Source organism: Pseudonaja textilis, chromosome 7, assembly GCF_049901715.1.
Source record: "Pseudonaja textilis isolate UNSWEBS1 chromosome 7, rPseTex1.2, whole genome shotgun sequence".
In the NCBI taxonomy this organism is placed as follows: domain Eukaryota; kingdom Metazoa; phylum Chordata; class Lepidosauria; order Squamata; family Elapidae; genus Pseudonaja; species Pseudonaja textilis.
Genome location: NC_141996.1, coordinates 45013906 through 45036397, shown reverse-complemented (window position 1 = coordinate 45036397; position 22492 = coordinate 45013906). Strand labels below are relative to the sequence as shown.

At 35.4% G+C, this 22492-nt stretch overlaps 1 protein-coding gene across 2 annotated transcripts in view; it reads right to left on the bottom strand.

Moving 5' to 3' along the window:
• The window catches only part of LOC113436308 (uncharacterized), a 187283-nt gene that overhangs the window by 97287 nt on the left and 67504 nt on the right, over positions 1-22492 (bottom strand). The window contains exon 4 of one of the 2 annotated variants that reach the window (XM_087937525.1): positions 5389-5454. The exons of the other annotated variant lie outside the window; for it this stretch is intronic. Coding sequence (XP_087793651.1) covers positions 5389-5454 — 66 coding nt within the window. The remainder of the gene's footprint in view (positions 1-5388; positions 5455-22492) is intronic. 2 annotated transcript variants of the gene reach the window in all.

The window sequence follows — 22492 nt, the reverse complement described above, 5'->3', positions numbered from 1 at the left end:
CAAGCAAATATCAGAATGTATGCAACACTGAAACCTTTCTTCGTGAATGGATTATAAACTTATTTCTAATTATTCTACTTATTACTCTAATTACTCTCTAAGTATAATTCATTTGAATTATACTTTGAAAAATTAACTCTTAAGGCTTCAAGCTTTAATTCTATATCATACTATAAAAAATAAAATAGATTGATTCTGTCCTATCCTATAATCTCCTATTTCAACTTGTTTTTGTTATTATTTTTGAATAATAGGAAAGAAGAAGAAAAGGAAAGTATGTAGTATATTTTCTCACAAAAAATATACTATTCATGGCAAATAGACTGAATTAATCTATTCATGGGAAGAGACTGATTCAATCTGAACATATTACTATGAATTCAGTATAGGTGGGATTAAATGAGACATTCTCTACTCAGGAATATTCTGTTGAACACAATTATAGTTGAAAAAGGGCTATTCTGCTATGAAACTGTTTTGTTCTGAAACTGAAGCAGAAACAACAAAGCTGTAAGTTAAGGCATACAACTAAATTACAAATTTAAGAAGACAATCACATCTTGCCAGTCTGTTTAAAAATGATCTGACTATTTGATATTATAATCAACCCCTGTACTGAGCAACATTTTAATATCTTCCTATTACCAGATTTGTAACAATGAATTAATTCATCAGTCCTAAAATGGGGGGGGGGGGTAACTAAAATTATTTAGAATCCCCCTGCCCATTTATAAGTACAACAATATTGCATTATGTTGGAAGAAATGTGTCAACAGCTTTAATTATTTTGAACTCATGTGACTTAATCTGGTTTCCTTTCTTTGTTCTGTACTATCACCTGTCTTTTAATTTCTTTCTCTTTGCAATACAGCATATGACTTCTTTTTCGTCCCAACTAAAATAGGTTATATTTCCATATTTCATCTTTCCAATTGTTATAATATAATACATCTAAACAGAGACACATATATCTTTAGACCATGCCTAGTTTTCTGCTTTTTTATTTTTGTTATCTTTATTTGTGTCTTATAATGCCATGCTAATTTATTCCAATTTCTTTATTCTCTAAATCTTGCTTATCCTCCATTATCTGTCTTTAAAAATTAGGCCACATTTTTTTTCCATAACCCATCTAAAACATTTCCTCTTTTACTCTCTTCATCGCACTTGTTCTCCTATCTCTACTTTTTCTTTCTTCAATCATTATTCCTTTCTCTTACATCTTTATCTCAATTTCTGTGCAATTGAGTAACACCATTCCCATCTATTAACAAAGTAGAAGATCTTGATAGAAGATAGCAAAATTGTTATACCAAATTCATCTGTCCTCTAAAAGGAACAGCAGCAATGGATGACAAATGATTTTGCAGTTTTGATTGACCTTTTTACTTTCTATAAGAAAGTAGGAAAATGCATATGTGGGATTTTCTTAGAAACTGCTGCTCAGAGTCACCTCGAACTGCAAAAAGGGCAATAAATGAATTTAATAATAATAACATTTTTCTGATTGTGCAACCATCCATAATAATAGAAATGGTGGGACCATAAAAAGGAGAAAGTCATAGAAAATGAAGAAGCTAAAGTGTTTTGGGACTAAAGCATTCAAACTGCTACACTTCAGACTTAACAACTGTCGATAAGAAAAACAAAAAAGTCCGAATAATAGACATGCAGTACCTGAAGACAGCAAGGTAGAAGAGAAAGAACTAGAGAAGATAACAAAATACAAAGACTAATACAAATGAAATAGAATGACTGTTGCAAAAGAAAGTAATGATAGTACAACTAGTAATAGGCAATCCCAAAATAGATGGAGTACCACTTGAAGACCACTGGCATTGACAAAATGATCATCAGTCAATTACAAAAGGCAGCTTTACTTCGAATAGCTTACATCCTCTGATGATACCTTTAACACATTGAACATCATCATTTTCCTATTCCAGGTCTTAGGCAAGAACTCCATAGGTGCATAAAGTTTACTTTCAGCTGTATTTTAACGATGTGTATATGTGTTCATTTAATTTATAAGACTGTAATTGTAGCATTTAGGTTTTTTTATGTCACTGCCACATCTAACTTGCATGTTTTATTATTTTCACACCTCTAATTAGGGACATTTTGGACATTTACGTAATTGTTATTAAACTTTCCATTAATCTGGAAAATCTGCTAAAAATTATATAGAGAATGGAATATCAAATCTCCTAGAACAGGGCTGTCAAACTCCCAGCCCATGGGCTGGATATGCCACGTGGTGACCACACCCACTTCCAGTGAAGGGGGAAAAGTCCCAATATGTCACATGATGCCACCATGATGACATGAGTTTGATACCCATGTCCTAGAATAAGTTTAGGTAACAAAATAGAAACCATAAATATTTTTCTGGTCTTTATGTAGAATGATGTACAATAATGCTACAAAAAATTTCCTGAGACTTTTTACTTATATCTCTTTAAAATAGTGAATACATTCGGCTGACCAGAGTCCCCAGCAAAATGTACAGAAAATATGACTACTGCTTTTGCTGAAAATGTAGGCCTAAGGTAGAAGCAGAAAGGACTGGCACACAAAAGTACCTAAGGATTAGGAGCAACAGAGCCAGATACAATTAGCTTTGTCTTAGGGTTAACTTTAACCTTAACTTTACATGGAACTCATTAAGACTGTTTGTAATATATACATGTTATATATGTAAACATGTTATGATGGCATTAAGAAAAACAGGGAGCTCTAATTTAGAAACCTTTTGAAAGCCATTTTTCCGCTGTTCCCTTCCAGTGTTCCTACCAGCATGGTTACTGGATGTAATTGTGCTAATTAAAATGGCACAAATTTAAACTTTTATTTAAAAATAAAGAGAATTTCTAGCAGGAAGGAAGCACTGACAAATTTGAATTTATCCCAGTGGAAATCATAAATTGACAAATGTAAATGTATTTTTTCTCTATTTCAGCTTTGTTTACTTGCCACTGCTTTCCTCGTCCTGCTGTTTTTCTTTCTTTTTTTTTCCCTAAGAGCTCTTGAGCTGATTTGTTTTCCTATTGCCAATCTGCTAGCAACAGCATTCAGCGAGCTGCAAAGGTTTCAATTTGGGCTTTTGGTTTGGGGAAGTGGGTGTTGGGAAGAGAATGGGTTAGAAATTGCTGTTATACACAAACCTGATAAAGCAAACAAACAAGCAGAATGTATATAATATAGACTGCTGATGGGGGGGATTAGAAAACTTGTAGCAGAGAAAGAACTGTAATCCACATACAGGTCCTGTTTCTCTGAATGGGAAATTAATTATGAAATGTCTTCCATTTATAGTTTGTCAAGATATTTAACAAAGGATATTAAGGCAATTAGCGACATCAGTAAGTTACCAAAGATCAAAATGGTAGCACTATTAAAAATTAAATTTGTTTTACAAATTTAAATACCTTTCTCTAAATGATATTTATATTTTTATGATACAGTTGGGGTTTAATAAATCCTGATGTCCTGATGTATTTACTTATGTAGCCCAAAAAGTTATTGATGCTAGAAAAAAATCCAAGCTAATCCTGTATATATCAATTAGACATGTTCTGCTTATGATGGCAGAAATGCTAGTGGAAGAAATAGCACAATTAGTACAAGAAACCCTCTATTTAACTAAGTGTAAATTCTGAAAATATACTTTATCAAATAGAATCAAAGTGAAAATATTGGAATTGCAGGAATGCTACTTTATTGTTGTAGAATACGATAACAGAATTAGAAAAATATCCATGTTTCCTACACATCATAAATATTTTAAATTGGGTTATTTTGACTTTCTTCAATTTCTGATTTGTGAAAATGCAAATCCATTCTAAATGGTTCTTCAATGTCTTCATCAAGATCACTCTGAATTCCTTTACAGATAGCAAAGAAAACAGACTTACAGAATGTGAATACTGTTGCACAGTATTTTTAATTTCATGTGCTAGCAAAATAATGCTAAACCAATACAGATTACATGGGAAAGGAGATGCCAGATGTTCATGCTGGTTTTAGAAAAGACCAAGGAACATTATTGCTGATAGATAATGGATAACTGAAAAAGCCAAAGCATACAAAAAAGAAGTAAATGGGGTAAAAAAAAACCACCTTCAGTTATGTTAACCATATTAAGCCATGAAATTTCCTTAGGAAAACAGGATTTCTGGATGATTTTATTGTTTCCATGCAAAACCTATACGCAATACAGCAAGCCAAAATCCAGGGAAAATATACTTCTGATTATATATTGGGGAAAGCTGAATGGGAAGACGGGTATGGTTTAAAATATTAGAAACTTGTACCGTGATGATGATTAGCCTGGTAGCTGAAAATGCAAGTTCTATTAATTAAAATTAAGGACAACAGTGAATAATATTACAATTAATGATAAAGAAGACCAATGAATGACAACAACTACAGCAACCAGTCTTAGAATCAGCTATCAACAGTAAAGGAACCAGAAGTCAAGAATTACATTGCCAGCTAGTATATGGTACAATAGCAATGAAAACCTTGGAAAATATATTCAGATACCATAATGTGTTTAAAAGTATAAGATCAAAATTGTGCAAGCAATAGTATTCATGTGACATTCTATTAAAGTTGGATTTTGAAGAAGAATTGATGCTTTTGAACTCTGGTTTAAAGAATATTCCTGAGAATACCATGGAAACCAAGAAAACAAATAAAAATGAACTATAGAACAAATCAATCCAGAATTCACCCTTGAGTAACTAGGCTTCAATTATCATATTTTGGACAATTATGCAACAAAAACACCTATCTCCTTTGAGAAGCCCATAATGCTTGAAAAAGCAGAAAGAAAAAGAAGAAAACTAACCATAACATAGATGGATTTCGTTACAGCAACAATGGAAGCACTATTGGGAGACCTAAAGATTGGGTACATATAGATATAGCAACAGCATTTAGACTTATATACCACTTCACATGCTTTACAGCCCTCTCTAAGTGGTTTACAGAGTCAACTTATTGCTCCCAACAATCTGGATCCTCATTTTACTGACTTTGGAAAGCTGAGTCAACCTTGAGCCTGATGAGATTCGAACTGCCAAATTGCAATCAGCAGAAGCCTGCAGTACTGTATTTGAAGCACTGCGCCACCACGGCTCTTGTAAAAGAGTTCTATGTTGTTGTTAAGTGTCAATGCTGATGGCACAATCAAATAATCATAACCAATCCTGGGTTATATTCTTAATTCAGTCTGCAGATACTGTTGGAATATATGACTCATTAAATCACTGCTCATAGCAGAAATGGAGTCTGGAAAATTGAATGTGGCAATTTCTATTTGTCATTTAGTCACAAATCATAGAGTATTGTACTTGCATTCAAACAAGCATCAGTACTGCTCACCTTCAAATCTTCTTGCTGTACCTTATCTCTATTTATGTTCAAGTCCTCATATTCTAAGGCAAATGCCTGAAAAGGATAAAGATAAAGCATGGAACTAGAAAATCACTCATAACTATTAATTGTGGTTATAGTTAAAGATATATATTGGTTTCTATTCCAAAAATGGAATTCCTGGTTGTACATATATCTCAGTTCTATAAAAACAAATGTATGAATCTATATTTTTTTTTGGCATAATCTGCTCCTATGTACACATAAAGTGTCTTGATAATGAACAAATTGTTCTTTTGTATCAGAAAATATAAATTATAGAAAAACATTATATTTTACTTACAATGAGGAACTGAAAACATAATGAAATTTAAAGTAATCAATAGAACATTAGGACAATAGAAAAAGAAAACAGATTGCATCAGTATAGATGGATATTCCTGCAAATAATTATTACCAGATTAGAGCAAATAATCTAATTTAAATTAAGTACATTTTAACATTAAATTAAACTAATTTACAGTTATTTATACATTTTTATTTTTAGGATTGGACTATTATTAGCTAGAACAAGGTTCCCCACAGCAACAACAATAATAATAACAAATAACAATAATTATTTATAACTCTCAGCCAAAGAAGCTTGTCTTTATGGCTAGACAGGTAGGTCATTTAATTAAAACTGCATTGACCATATTGTGTTTGCTGTTGATGAGTGACAGGAAGACAGTGCCAAATGCAATCTCAGCAAATATTGCTTCTTAGAATTATTTTTAAACATCTTTAATCTCTCATTCAGATCACACACTACCTCTGCCTTCCTTCTTTCCCTCCACAATACACATCACTTCAATAGTGCTTTGTCCAGAGTGGATGGGGAATAAAGTGGGAATCTGTGTAGCCTATCCATCACTTTTTATCTTAACTGAATGACACACAAATTCGATCGATTAAATTAAACATAAGACAACTTTGCATTTCCACACTCACTTTCTCTATTACTTTTAGCCATCATTGTGATTAGAAGCATAAAGCGTGGTGTGATTTGAATGCTGCTGCCAAGCACCCACACACAAGCTGTTACTATATGAATAAATTGTCAGGAAAACAAAAACCATTTTACATTATAAGAGGCCAAGAAGTCAACTCTAGCAACATCAACCATGTTCATTTTGAAGGCTTGTGTTAGTGAAAAAAGAGAGAATTTATAAATTATCATTCTCTTGCTTTCAACAGAAGTTCCCACCTTCTTTTTCCACTTTTTTCTAGCTGTGTCAGGTAGTGTGATAAGCAACTGAACTGACCTTTCCACTTAATTTTGAAGATTTCATAATAAACCAAAACCAGCTGTGATTTCCTTGGATACAAGATTTCTAAGCTCTCTCGTATATTATTGATAAACTTAACAACGTGCAAAATGCATGATTTACAGAATAAATAATCGTAACTCTTTCTTGAAAAGTTTTGCAAAGCCAATTGCATGAATGGGGAGTAGGAAAATTGAGGGGGGAACTGGATAATTAAATATTTGCATTTATAGATTTTACTCATTGTTTTAATTTTGATTTTGCATCCCAAAGGTGCTTTTTTAAGAGGCAATTTGCTTTTTCTCTGAAGATGTTTCTCTTCTCATCCAAGAAGTTTCTTCAGCTCTGATGGGATAGTGGGGAATGGAAGGATTTATATTCCTTGCAGACAGCTGGTCATTTGCAACCTTTATAGGGCTCTTGAAGCACTTGGAGGTTTATCTATGTCTTCAGGGTCACCTGAGTAGTGATTCTGATTCCTGCAGTCTGCAATTTTTCTCTGGAAACCCATTCCTACTCCCACATCATTAAAAAGGTGTTCATCCAAAATTGTATAGTCAAAAGCCTATAGAGATTCTCAGGATATAAATGACCAGCTGTCTGCAAGGAATACAAATCCTTCCATTTCCCATTATCTTGTCAGAAGAAGCTTCTTGGATGAGAAGAAAAATGTCTTCAAAGAAAAAGTAAAAAACTCAAGTTGCTTCCTGAAAAAGGACCTTTGGGACAACTGTGACCGGATGACTAAGAATCTCTACACACTTTGATCTTGCTTGTTCCTCTTTCCTGTCCTCACTGTCCTTATATTTTTAAATATTGAAAGTAACCATTTATTTTTAAAATATTATTATCCTAATTATAATTACTCCTTAACAATACAAAAAAAAAACCCGGCAGACCAAATTGCTTCTCTATTCTTACTAATGTGGGTATTCCTCATTTAATTGTGGATCAAACAAGAAGCAAAAAATGCCAATGTACCAAGACCTAAGTCCATAGTAAATAGTGTTCGTTATTTGGCACTTGTAACAATACCACTATTCTGTGAGCCACATTGGTTGCCATTATGCTTTAGGTGCAATTCAAGGTGCTGATTATCACTTTTAAAGCTTGGGTTGGAACAGGTTACCTTAGGGGACATCTTATCCCACTTCTTTTAACCTGTTCAATCTGATCTGGCATGCTCCAGATCCATCAGCCGGTGTGATGGGACCCAGGAGCAATGCCTTTTCTGCTATAGCCCCTGCCCTATGGAACATTATTCTTAGAGAAATTAGAATGGACCCAATCCTGCTGGTCTTTTGAAAGGCCCTAAAAACCTGGTTCTATGCTCAGGCCTGGGACCCAAAATATGTGAAGGGTCCTGCCTCCAGATTGTGCCAACAACCATTGATTGTGTCATCCTCCTCCGCTGAGTATTTTAATGTTTTCATTAATGATGGAAATTTGTTTTTAAATTATTTTATCATTATAGGCCATCCAGAGTCATTTGTTAACATGTGCAGCCATATAAAGTGAATGAATGAATGAACCAATAAATAAAATTATTTGCTCTTAATTTTAATTCATTTGAAATCTTGGCCAATTGTTCTTTGGCTGATTGGTTGCTTTATTTTTTGTAATCTCTCTAGCCTAATCTTACTTGCTTTAATGCTCTGAAAAAAAGTAATGTAATATTAACATGGTAGGACTGGTCCCACTACATTTTTATTTCTAATTTGGTGTTTCTTGAAACTAAATCTTTGATAGACTTCACAATTATGGAGATTACTTCTTACAGGCAATATATAGCTGAAGCCATGTATGACCTTGTTCTAGCAGGTTTAATTACTTCTCCTAACATTGTACAAAAGCAGCTTTTTAAATGCATTTAGAAAAATGGGAAACTTCCTGAACCTTGAAGGTTCATGTAATTGTCACAGCTAAATGCATAATTGTTTCATTTGTTAGCCTAAATTATTAATTTTCTAAGACCAGAGCAAGACCTGTAGAAAATTATTGGTTGTACTTTCAAATGCCTCAGCTTTCCATTTGCTTGGATACTTAAAGAACCTAAGATTCATTTTTCTTACCTGAAATAGGGGAAAAATTATATTCTACACGAAGAAGTAAGGTTAACTCCTTTTGTAAGAACACAGAGATATCATCTAACTGCTTGGACTCCACTACTGCATAAGATTATGGTGGTATTCAAAATTGGCACATAAATAATGTGTTTTAATTCTTGATTAGATAGATATGTATTTGGAAGCATTGAATAAGGTTGAACAATCCAACAACCTTAATGTTGTCCCCTTGCAAATTGTTCCCTATAATATTTGAGCAAGGTGAGAATGTGTGTCTGCACAGTTCACAATTTGAAAAAAAAAATACTGCAAACAAATTAATGGTATACTCCCTCATCTTACTTTTTCCTACAACCATTTTGTGTTAGGTTTGATTTATGATGTATTTTATGCTTATGCTTATGATTTATCATGTTGCTTGTATGTATACTGAGAGCTTATGCAACAGAGACAAATTTCTTGTGTGGCCAATCGCACTTGGGCAATAAAGAATTCTAATTCTTCTAATTAATTTGTTCACAATTCAAATATGATATAAGCTTTCTGTAATCATGTGAGCTAGATTGATGGAAGAGGAGATTGCATTGTCTTTTCTACCTGATCCTAAGTTTTACAACTGAAATGAGTAGAATTCAATATGAGTTTTCTTGGATAAAAACAGAACATTTTGTTGCCAAGCTTGAAAAACGAAAATGAAATTGAGGATTTTCTAAGTTTAACATTCAAAAGGAATTTAAAAATGAGAAAAGCTTTAGCATGCTGAATAACTCCTAACCCATTGATTCCGGGAAGATAGGAATGTTTGATCATACATTGCATCATGACTGGAATCAGTCATGATTGCACTATATTGGCAAACATTGTCAAACATTCCTATCTTCAATCAGGCATGATTGTTTTCTTTACAGGGCAAAACCTGGTTTCTTTGGAGCACACAAATACATTAAAAATAGACTTAATCATGAGTTAGGTATGACTTGAAATTAACAGTATACGATTTGTATGAAAATCAGACATTAACAAAACATTCTCTGAGGAAGATCTTATAGAACTTGTACCAGAAGCTGTCATGTCCATGCCAGTCTTGTCAATCCTAGATCAAAATTAAATCTATTATAAATGTTACATATATATATATATATAACATTGGTAAAGTAAAAGAAGTTTTTTTTAATGAATCGCCAATACCACAAATGTGAAGATAAGAAAAACAAATCACAAATGAAACTCTGTTTAGTTTAATTTTGTTCTTCAATGTGACAAGGCATATGGAGAAAAAAAATAAAGTTCCAAAACAGCATTTCACAGGGATGGGAGAAGCAAATACCACTAGAGACAAACTATCCCTCAAATAATCTGACCCTATACTGTGAAGAGTTATATAGATGACTACCATCACCTTGAAATTTACTTGGGAGCAGACTGAAAGCTGGGGCATTGTGATATTTTGCACAATGACTGATAAAATGAGGAGGGACTGAATCAATCAAAACAATGCCATAAGAACACTCCAACGTGGTGGGAAAGTATTTGGACCATGACAGGGAAATAGTAATGATTTCCCCCAAATACAATTCACAGTGCCACTGGCCACGACCAAAGTGTTACCACTGTTATGTGTCAGGACCTTCATGACCTGGGTCACATTCATGGTGTCATGATGGCTACCACTCTTAAGCTTCTTCTGATTTCATCCCTGGAGAATGCAAATTGAAGACCCCCCAAGGCAATAAACCTGGAGAACTCCACCACCAGTCATACCATTGAATCAAGTAACTTAGGTAGACAGGTTGCTGTATAATACGAAGCTGGTACAACAGCAACAATACCATCTGATTCCCAATAGCAATCCTATTTGATTCAACCTTAACAAATAGGATTTTACATCCAGGCACTGGAGGCAGCACCCTTGAATGCCACCGGAATACCCTGGATAACCAGAGTTATTCCAATGCTCTGGGCTTGACTCTCAGCTGATGCCACACCAAACCCAGATGGACAAATTTCTGACAGGACAGCCAATTCCCTTCATGCTCATCCAGGTTTTGGTAATGCATGCAAGGTTAATCGTCTTATCTATTATTATGTCACTGATGGGGACAATTTTATTACAGACTGATGTGCTGTTTAGTAGCATCAGCTATTAAATACTGTTTTACAAGCTCTGGACTTTCAAAAGTTCAGAACAAATATAGCCATAGGAAACAACTCACAATTCTTATATGAAATTGTCACCACAATTCTCAAAATGACTCTGAAAGGTATTTTTTTTTTCTTTTTATTATGTTGTTGTAAGTCTTGACACATTGCAATGCTTCAATACAGGATGATTCTATGATATGATTAAAGATTAACATTCTATTATTTAGATAGCTTAGAGTAGTGATAATAGAGAAAAGAAAAAGCTGTTCATTTAATATTAATTACAATTTATAATGTCAATATTACAAGGATAAAAATTATTTGGCTTTTTTAGATTTATCTAAAGTTGTGTATAACATTGAAAAAAGAATGACTATGACTCACATCAAAGAAATTATTGTATTATTGTATAATTATTCAAGCTTAAATTGATTATTTAGTAATTAAGTCCAGGGGTGGGATTCAGCCGGTTCACACTGGTTCAGGTGAACCAGTTGTAAACTTTTTGTACAGTTCAGAGAACCAGATAATCCCACCATTGGCTGGCCCTGCCCTGCCCCACCCTGCCCTACCCCTCCCAGAAATCTCAGCCACTCCTTATCTCACCTCGCCTGCCTTGGCCATGACATAGCTGTTGCTGCTCTCTGGCTACCTCACTCAGTAGCTTGCTTGCCTTGACCATGCAGCCCCCATGGCCCAGCCCACTTGCCTGCCTTTGTTCCGGCCTCCCTCGTGGCCTGGCAACCTGCTGAGCCTTCCTCTGCCACTCTCCACTGCCTCTCATGTGGCCCAGCTGCCTGCCTGCCTGCCTGCCTGGTGAGCCTTGCTTCACCATTCTGTGCTGCCTCCCATGCGGCCCTGGTCCCTGCCTGGTGAGCCTTCCTTTGCTGATCTCTGCTCCTTGCTTAGTTGCCTCCCATGTGGCACAGCTCCCTGACTGCCTGCTGAGCCTTCCTTTGCCTCTTTGCCAGCCCTAATGGCCTGCTGCTGCTGCCACTTCTTTGCTGGCCCGAACCGCCACCACTGCCTCTTTGCTGGCCCAAGCTCTGCTGTCACCTCTTTGCCATCATGAACTGCTGCCACCACCGCTGCCTCTTTGCTGGCCTAAATCACCACCACCTGTTTGCTGGCCTGAGCTGCCACTGCTGCCATCTCTTTGCCATCCCAAACCTCTGCTGCCACCTCTTTGCTGGCCTGAACTGAGGTAGCAGGAGTGCCAGCAGGCCGTTTGGGCTGGCAAAGAGGCAGTGGCAGGAATTCATGCTGGCAAAGAAGTAGTGGTGGTTTGGGCCAGCACTTGTGTGCATATATACCATTAGTTTTGCCATTGAATTGTCAGGTTTGTATTCTGAGCAAAATTAGTTCTCCTTGCTATATGCAAATATCTCATTTTATTAAAATGCTTCTTATTCCTCCCCCCCCTCTGAGATTATGCCTAGTAGGGAAAGCTGTGGTCTCTTTCAAACTTAAATTTCAAGATTTTCTGCATTATATCCCATGTAAGGATTCTTATTATGTAACCACAACATGTGGTAAAATATTTATTGAGTTTCATGACATTTATAGCATTCATTACTGTACGATTTGTCTGTGATAGATATTATTGATGGAGTCATAAGAATTTATACCAGTTTTTCATTAGATTATATTTTAGTGTAGTCCACAATTCTTCCTATTAGTGTGTTTTGACTAGATCTTCAAAGTTTTGCATCCATGTTATCATAAAGGTTTTTTGTTTGTTATGTATCTGTATCATATCTAAGTAAAAGTTTATATATGTACCCCAATTGTTGTTTTTCTTATATGTGTATTTTCTTTGTAATATATAATAGCTTCACTATTCTTTTGTTTATTCTCTCTCTCTCTCTCTCTCTCTCTCTCTCTCTCTCTCTCTGTGTGTGTGTGTGTGTATAGTCCTCTGTAGATATCCTTCTATTAGTAGCTGACCAAAAAGTGAAGCAAAATTAAGAACAGGATAGTTGAAGAATACAGCTTAAACCATCAGCAAGCACCATTTTCAGTGGATAGTGGAAACAACTAAAAAGTCTATTTATTTTGATTCCATGGCTAATATTAATACTCCCTCCCCTCAATAATGTTGATATACTAACAAGAACAGATTTGTAACATTCACAGGATTAAGAACACAATCAATACTTCTTCCATGGTCTGGTAAAATATCTATGACTTGGAAAGTGAGGAGGAAAAAAGCTTAGGATGTTTATCTGAAATATAGATATAATTGTAGGGTTTTTTTCTGGTAAATACAGGGAGCCCCTGCTTAATATCCATTCATCTAGAGACCATTTAAAGTTATGGCAGCACTGAAAAAAGTGACCTACAATCTCTTTTCACATTTATAACTGTCTCAATGTCACCATGTTCAAGATCTTGGTAACTGACAACCAACTGTGGTGAATGTGTATCTAAAGGAGCAGTGGGGAGGCTTTTGGCAACACAGAGCTTTCCAAGAAAGAGGTCTGGAATAAGAAACTGCAGTCCCAAGCTCGATGTGGGAGAAGGAAGAAATTGCCTCTCAACCTCTCCACTCCCACCCAGATGCATTCAAAAGTTTGTACTCAAAACTGATGCATCAGATGCAAAGACCTGGATTAAGAGACTGCATAGTTCCAAGCTGGAGCAGGGAGAGGGAAGAGCTTCCGGGTAGCTACACCCTAGACCAGGGGTCTTCAAACCTGTTATCTTTAGGACTTGTGGACTTTAACTCCCGGAATTCTTCCTCCAGTCATGTTAGCTCAGGAATTCTTGGAGTTGAAGTCCACAAGTCTTAAAATTGCCAAGTTTAAAGACCCTTGCCCTAGATTTTCTCAGGATAGATCTAAGAGGTTAGAAGGCTATAGTCTATTTTGGCAAGATTCTATCCATTAGGCATAAGCAAATAAAGAATTGGAATAAATTGGATCTTGTTATCTCATCTCTAGGCTTGGCCCTGATACAAATTTGCACTTTTAACAGTCGAAGCATTCTGAAGTCATGTGATCATCATTTGTTACCTTACCAGATTGGCTACCAACAAAAAGTTAAAGGGGACACTGTAGATATTTGCAAGTCTTGGTCATGTGATGTCTCCCTTAACTCCCTTAATTTACCTATTATAATTTATATTATGCTGTAATATATTTATAAGCTAAAAATATGGATTTAAAACTTTTAGAAAATTATTAACTACTGAAAAAATGGGAACTTATCATCCATGATTAAATATAAATAATGCCATTAATATGAATTTTAACTACAAGATCCATTAACTGCTAATGATGATAAATTAGTAAAATGAAAAATGCAAACAATATGTCAAAGTTCTACTAGTATAAACAGCAAGACATGCCAAATAAATTATGATGCATGAAAACAGTCTTTCAGCACAGTGTCCTGGATACTTCCATCAAAATCATGTATGATCACACTGGTAGAAAATTGCTGTTAGGAAGCTATTGGGGGGGGAGGGGTCATTTATTCTTGATTACTCATGACTTTATGAATAAGTCTGTACCATTTTATTGGGAACATCATTTTCCTCAGCCTTTCTTCAAAGAGCTAAGAGGGAGTGACTGATCCAGATTCAGCCAGTTGGATTTGTGCCATGGCAGTACTGGAGTTCACTATGTCCCAGGTTTTAGTCCAGTGCCTTTAACTGATATACTCTTAGATAGATTGATCAAAGGATCAAAAACACATATCTTTCTTTATGCTTATAAGTGTTATCATTTAGATAAAATTATATCAATGACAGTTTAATGATGAATTTCCAATAAGCTGTCAAATACTGAATAAACAATCTTAACAACTAGGGAAAAATCTATTAATAAAGTTAATATTTATTTTATTGCAATTATATAAGGACATTAACTTGGAAAATAGAGAAAATAGGGAAAAATAAAACATTTTTTTTTTAATTTGAGAAATAGCTATTTTAAGAATGGCTGCTATAACAATGTTAGAATTGTTTTAAGATACTTTGCTATTAATCTTTTAGTTTCTTCAAGCTTGTCAGATAAAAATGATTGGGCCCTAAAATATATGTAAAATTTCAGCATTCCATTTCTGACTTAAAACAGATTTTTTTTAAAGTAAAAAAGAAGCAAGAGTGCTCTAAAAGATGAATATGAGAAAGCATTCAGTCTTTTGAAGAAATTTATATAACTCCACATCGCAATTTGAAAAAAAAATTGCTTAAGAAAACTGCTATAATTTTGATGGAAAACTGATCAATAGAGTGTTCAATCCCAATTAACAATGTTAATGCCACATATATATCACCAATTGCAATAGAAACAAGTGAAGTCACCAAACTGTATTGCCTAAAGAACTACTTCACAGACACAGTTGTATACCTTTAACACAAAGGCATTGTAATTTGATCAACTTCTATGATACAAACTTCAGGTAAGAACTGCACATAGAACCCCAGATTCAAAAGAACCAACCAGAACGTTGCTATAGCCTCTCCACACAACTGCCACATTTGCCTTTTCTTTTAAAAAGTAATATCTTGGCAGCTATTTCACTTGTATGTCAATTTAACAACTGATGAGAAGAATTACACAATCCAAAATTTGTAGAGGATATTTAGTCTCTTCTTTTAAAGGGTGGCATTTGAAAAGTTAAAAGCCTGGTGCTGAAGTGACTTGTACTGATAAATATTTGAAAAGCTCAGTCCAATTTCAGTCCAACTTTGTAATTTCCATATCAAATTATAAGCTCAGAATGCCTAGAGCGCAAATAAACATACTAAAGGCTTTTTAGCCACAAGGAGATAAGATCTCTCTCTGGAGAGACTTCGCAAAACTGCTCCCTTGCTTTTGTGCAGACTGCTGGAATGTGCTTGCTTTTCATTTCACTCTTTGTGTCTGGCTCTCAGGCCTCACAGGCAGTGTCTTAAGCCAGGCAGGGTCAGCACAAACAGAGAGCAGCATTCATGGACAGATCAAGTTTATGTGAGAATCTGTTCCTCCTGTGCCCTCAATTTCCATTTGAATTGTTAATAAAATTTCAACCTGAAAGGCACATGATCGCATCAATAGAGAAGTCACGCAGAGAATCCTCAAGCTCAGAAAAACAAAATTTCTTTATTTTTTTAAGCCATCGTTCTCCTGCATTCATGGGAATTATGCCATCTAACATCTCTCCTGAACTGATCCTTCCAACCCCATAGTAACATCTGATAGCAAATAAGCTGCTTGCTTTAAAAGAATAGGCACATAAATGAAAAATAATAACACTATCAGCTACTCAGCATAAAAAAAATAATGCAAAGATAGCAAGAAGCTAGACTTAGAACTAGATTCTCCAATGTTACAGCTTCAACAAATGCAACAAATGCAAAGAGGCTTTTCATTATTAAGGATATTTCAAGGAGCTAATAGTTCTGATTAGGACACCTTTCCATTGTTTATGATATAATATGAACTATGGCTCCACAGAGTTAAAGTCAGACTCCAGTTAATTTGATTCCCCAGTACAAATACTATATAGGAACAAAAATCGCTCTTTGCTTCTGGAAGTTGAGTCAGGGCAACCGTACTATTTTCTTGTTGGTGAGAACCATTTCACTGCTTATCTAAGTAGTTTCTTCAATCTGAGCAAGTTGGTTAAAGGGAAATCTTCCTGGAGATTTCATTTCCTATCTAATCTGAATAGGCTAATTAGGTAAGTAGACAGAGAGCCATTGGAGTGTAAATATTCCAACTCCTAAATTGTTTATCCTAGGTGGGTCATTAAGTATGGCTTCACTGGTGAATTGTGAAGTGGTCTTGGGGACTGATGAATGATCAGCACTAAACAATGGGGGACAGTTTGTGTCTGAGGCCTCCACCTCTGTTGAACGATAGATTTTCCATTTTGGCCTAATTAAATTACTTCATTCTTCTCCCAAACCATTTATCTTCTCTGTTCAAAATCTGAACATTATTGTTTCAAAAGAGTACCTTTTTTCTTCTAAATGAAGGTATACTGCTGATTCTGGCCTTGTGGTGTTGCTTCTCCAAGTACAGTTCAACTGTACTTGGAAACCAATGCAATTCCTATAGCAATGATTTAATAAGTAACACTATTGTAGTTGCCTACTAAAAATATGGTTGCTGCATTCTAAATCAGCTGAAGTTTCTGAGTAGCGCACAAGGAAAATCCTATGTAATGTGAATTACAATAATTTACCAGGGCAATTGCAATAGCATGAGTGACTGTCCTAAAAACATTTATTCAAAGTGAAATCATAACTGATGTACCAGCTAAAACTGTGCAAAGCTCTCTTGGCCTATATTATTTACTTGCTGATTAAGTATTCTTTTCCTATGGCTGAATGCAACCTTAATAAAATCAAAATTTACATGATATTGGAATCAGCTCAGTTCTGAGTTTACATTCACTTCATCTTATTTAGGGTGAGACTAAAGTTCCCCCTCAAACTCCCTGAGTCTTCAGGGACTGACTTAGAATTTCCATTTTCCATTCAGCCTACACTATCGATAAGCCCTCTCTCAAAGGCTTTGTGTTGACTTAAATAGATTTGGAGAATTGACCAATTTCCGAAGAACCCTATAGTTGAGTGTTTATAGCATACACATCTCCCCACTACTATAATTGACTAATTCTACCTCAATAATAATGAAACCATAGTAAAACATAGTGCCTCTAATTCCTAACTTTCATTGTTAGTACTGAAAGATACTATGGCCAAAACATATCGGGAAGCAAAGATGTTTCTGAACCTTCCTTCCAAGTTCTACTTCAGATCATCCATGAGACTGACTACAATTTTTATTCCATGTACGGATATGAAACCAGATTGTTGTGGTCTATTTATTTGGTCTCAGGTTATCTGCTTCCATGGTTTCTGCTTTCCATGGCTCTTGAAGAATGACCCTTCTTTCATGATCTTGGAAGTTTTCCTTCCTTCATAAAAGCATCATCTGCTGCTTGGATCAAATTCCCAGTTAGCTAGTCAGATGATTCAGCTCCTGGACGCCAAGATTATAGAGAACTCTTGTCTGATTCTTTTCTTTCTCTTTCCCTAAACCTCTTCATATATTATTCCATAGTCGTGTCCTAAAATAAACTACATTGATGAATGAGATAATGGTTGCATTATTACAATAGAATGTCCTTTGTCCATCTTATAACAAGAATATAGCTTTATCCACTAAAGTGAAACCATTATATAAAGAGAAAAGGAGAATCAAACAGAAATAAATATTCACATGTGCCTTGGGCAATTCCAAAATTAAATGCTTGGTCAGTGAATTGGTCCCCTAATCTCTAATAAAAGTTGAATATTTCTCTTTAAAAAGTTAATGTCAAAGAAGGGATTTGCTGGAGGCTTTTGTCTATGAATCTTCCCAAAGAAAAAGTAATGAGAACCTGGTGGACAAGAGACAAGGCAGGTAACTTCAGGTTAGGGAATGAAATTATTTTAAGATTTTAAGAAGAGAAAATCCAATGCTCCCAGACTTCTAGATTCAGTAAATAATCGGGCTGTGCTTGAGTTCTTGTTTTATTTGGAACATGGACAAAGCCTTGCCCAGTTCCTTCTACAGCTTCTAAGGGTCAATATGGATAAGCTTAGCCATTGTCTTTACTCTTGAAATCCAAGTCTTTTCCTCTTGGCCCAACACCAATCTCTGTTTCCTTTCTATAAGCTGCTTTCTGATAAAATAAATCCTAACAAAATAGTTTAAATAGCTAGTTTATGTCTTGAGAGAGATAACCTGCTAAAATGTCATATATAAGTCTCTGCAGATCAGTTATCAATTCCTCATTTTAAAACAGCATTTTTAAAATTAATATGAAAGAGAATACATTTTCGGGGGTGGGGGGGAGAGCTTGCTTTAAAAATCTAGAAAAAGATGAAAAAGGAGGCCAGTGAATGCAACTCTTGAGCTATTCTGGTTGGGTAGGGCAGCCCTGAAAAACTTTTATATGGGACTAGAGTAGGATTTTTGAACACTTAGAACAGCTCTGGTAAATGCATAGTTCAATATAGATTTTGTTATTGTTATTGTTGACTTTTGTATAAGAAAAGGGGAAGAAGGACAAGCAAGCAGATGAGCATATGATGTTTTACTCACAATAATATAATAATTACAGTATTTTATTTTTTGTTACAAATAATATACTGTAAAAATCATATGCCTTTTTTGTTATAAATACATTACTGTACTCAGAGTAAAGTAATTGCATACTCCTAAGAAAAAAACAAAGTGACTGAAAATGTCAACGTAAGTGCAAAACATGAACTGCAGATGAACTGCAGATGAAATTTGGTGCTAGCCTACTGCTGTGTTATGAATAGAAGAGATGACTCCACCAGACTGTCAATTATCTGGAAGCCTGCACTCACAAACAAAAAAATCTCCATACTACAAGGCAAGCAAACACCTGGGCACAAACAGACTCCCCCTGATACCTCCAGCTCAAACACACCCCAACCAGGCACCCAGATGAAACCTAGCTTCCTAATAAATGATAGCCGCCCTTTTACCTGAAGCCAAGCTGCACTAAAAGCCTCCAATACAGGAAACACAATGTTGCTAGCCAATCAAAAAATGCTACAAAACAGACAGAAGATATTAATAACACCAATCAAGCCGGACACAGCAAACTCCAAGACCAATAAACACAAACCAAGACTCCCAACCAATCAGGATGAAGAAAAACCATTCTAACACAGCAGTAGGCTAGCACCAAATTTAAAACAGAAACAGCTGTGAAAGCCTGACTCACAGACGAACACAATACAGAAGCCTGATGATGTCAGATGAGATTCTGCCAAAAGATCGCTACAACTTTAAAAGCACAACTATAAAAACGTGGGAAAATACCCGAATACACACACACACACACACACACACACTGACACATTATAATACATTAATAGTGGATAAAAACTTCCATTAAGAAAATACATGTTCTCAAACAGTTAGGGGCACTCCCTGGTTTATATGAGTGGAGAGCCAATAAGTATGTGTGTAAATATCATTTCCAAGGATTGTTCTATCTACAAAAATTGTCACAAATTGACAGCTATAATTCTGCAGCCAATTTTTTTCTAGTAGACATTGCAGCAACACAGAATTTTGCCACTGCACACGTAATAGCTGGGTTTGAATCCTGGAGGAGAAAGTCTACATAAAAATTGTCTGCCCTCCCTAGCAATCTCTCTAGTAAGGGGAGAATATACAATGACCTATAAACTCTGTATAACTCACAGTACAATAAAACATGTGAGATATCTTCAACTTCTCTTTTACCCATATACATACCCATTCTGCTATTGGTGTTTTCTGATACCTGCCCTGAAGAAGCACTGATGGGAGAATATTAAATCTGGTTCTGAAGAATGCTATTCTTTGTTTTGGGAAGATCAGATCATTTAGATATCTTGCTGATTCCCACACTCCCTGTTTGATTCTGTCCCTACTGTGGCAAGCCAACCTATTTAGTTATTCTTGGAACTCCAAGTCCTTCATTCTATTGATTACTATTTGCTTTGCTTGCTCAAAGCCTAAGGACATGAAAAATACTGGTGAGATCCCATAGGAGCCCAGCTTGTGGTCTATTGCCTATTTCCAGAGGGAGGGGTAGTTATCAATCAGTACTAGCAGAGCCAGTCCCTCCGGGAAGAAATGCATTTTAGCCAATGAATGATCATCATCTTCCAGGCTCTTACCTGAATTTGAGCCATGCCTGTCTCGATTCTTACCTGGGCATTTGGAGTTCCTTTGGGTGTAGCTAAGATGGCTCTCAGGAATTTGGTTTGTATAGGTTGTAGCAAGTCTTTTTTTGCAAGGATTTCTGTTTGTGCCCCATATAGAATTTGTGCCAATGTTTTGGTCTCAAAAAGTTTTAACTGCGATCGTGCGCGGTTTCTGCCTGCGCTCGCCACTGGGGTGCCCCGAGCCACCCGGCTTCGGGGCTAAGCCACCCCATAGAAGGTGGTGAAGACAGGGGAGATCTGGCAGGGTCGAGAGGAATCACACCTCTACTCCCCAGCCAACTAAACTCCCTTTTCCAAAGGCGGTAGAGCCACGGTCAGAAATGGTCGCCTCAAAGAAGCACTCAGCCGGAAAGTTTCCTATTCATTCTTCATTCCATGAGCTAGTGTGAATAAAATTATATCAACTTTGTTTTTGTAATTGAATTGTTCAATAGAACAATTTTTGAAGAAGAAAGAAAGTAACACATGGTAGCAAAAGAGTAAATTGATGCAATAGTTTTTAAAGGTAACAGATGGAAAGTTCATTAAAAAAGCAATAGAGTGTTTTGAAGTTCTTTGACTAAAGCTGCTTCCAATTTCTATTTAAAAAGAACAAACAAAGAAGGCCAAAAGAAAGAGAGGTGGATATGCCAAAGATTTGTTCCACTACCTCCAAGTAATCTGTCTACTGTGCTTATATGTTTATTTGGCTGGCTTAATACAGTAGACACTGTAGATAGATCTTAATGTACAGACATATGACAATTCTAAGACAACTGGATTTTTAAGTGATGTGGGAATACTGATGAAACTGGGACTTAGGATGCCTGTTTAGGATTTTCAGGACCATCAGTAACTGAGCAGGTAAAAGAGCCAGATGTCTGAAGAAATGTATAACTTTAGAAAAGATGGAAAAAATAAGCAAATAAGGATGATTTGCAGCAAACTGGATGGACCCAGTTAAAGTCACAAAGTACACTTTTGGAAGAGGTGTTGGCTACGGATCATCCCGGAAGAAATATGGCTTTGTAATGATTAAGAGCCGCAGTGGCACAGTGGTTTAATGCACTACTGCAGGCTACTTTGCTGTTCGCTGGCTGCCAGCTATTTGGTAGTTCAAGTCTCACCAACTCAAGGTTGACTCAGTCTTCCATTCTTCCAAGGTCAGTAAAATAAGGACCCAGATTGTTGAGGCAGTATGCTAACTCTGTAAATCACTTAGAGAGGGCTGTAAAGCACTGTGAAGTGTTATATAAGTCTAAGTGCTATTGTTATTAACAATCGACACAAAGGTGATGGTATTAAGCAATTAGATTTTTCAAATAGAGCTTTAAAATTTATGTTTGTTATAAATTTTAATATATTAAACTTTTATAGATATATTTATATTTATCTATATAATCATTAACATATATTTTCCATGAATGTTATTGCAAATATAAGCTTTTTTCAAGGAATTTAAAAAATTACTGTGTCATTCGCAATTTTCTTTGTAAGGGCATTAATAAAAATGACTTATTCTTATTTGAATATTAGATGCAATATTCTTCATGACTGAAATACTCATGCCACTGAAAAATCTAATTAGAATACTCAGTTTAACTCTCAGTGAATTCTTGGATAAATTTATTTCCAATATTATTCTGTGGTTTGTAGATCTAAGTGGTTGGTCAAACAACAAATATAATCTAGTTTTCTGACCTTTTATGTTTAATAGGATTTTATGTAAGAAATGAAATAACATCCTATCCTAAAGCAAAAATCAGATATTTTTAAATGATGTCAGGTGAACTGAAAGAGGAACTAAAATTATAATAACCCAGTCTGATATAATACAAATCAAACAATACTAACAAAGGTTACAATATATTCTGTATTTGTTA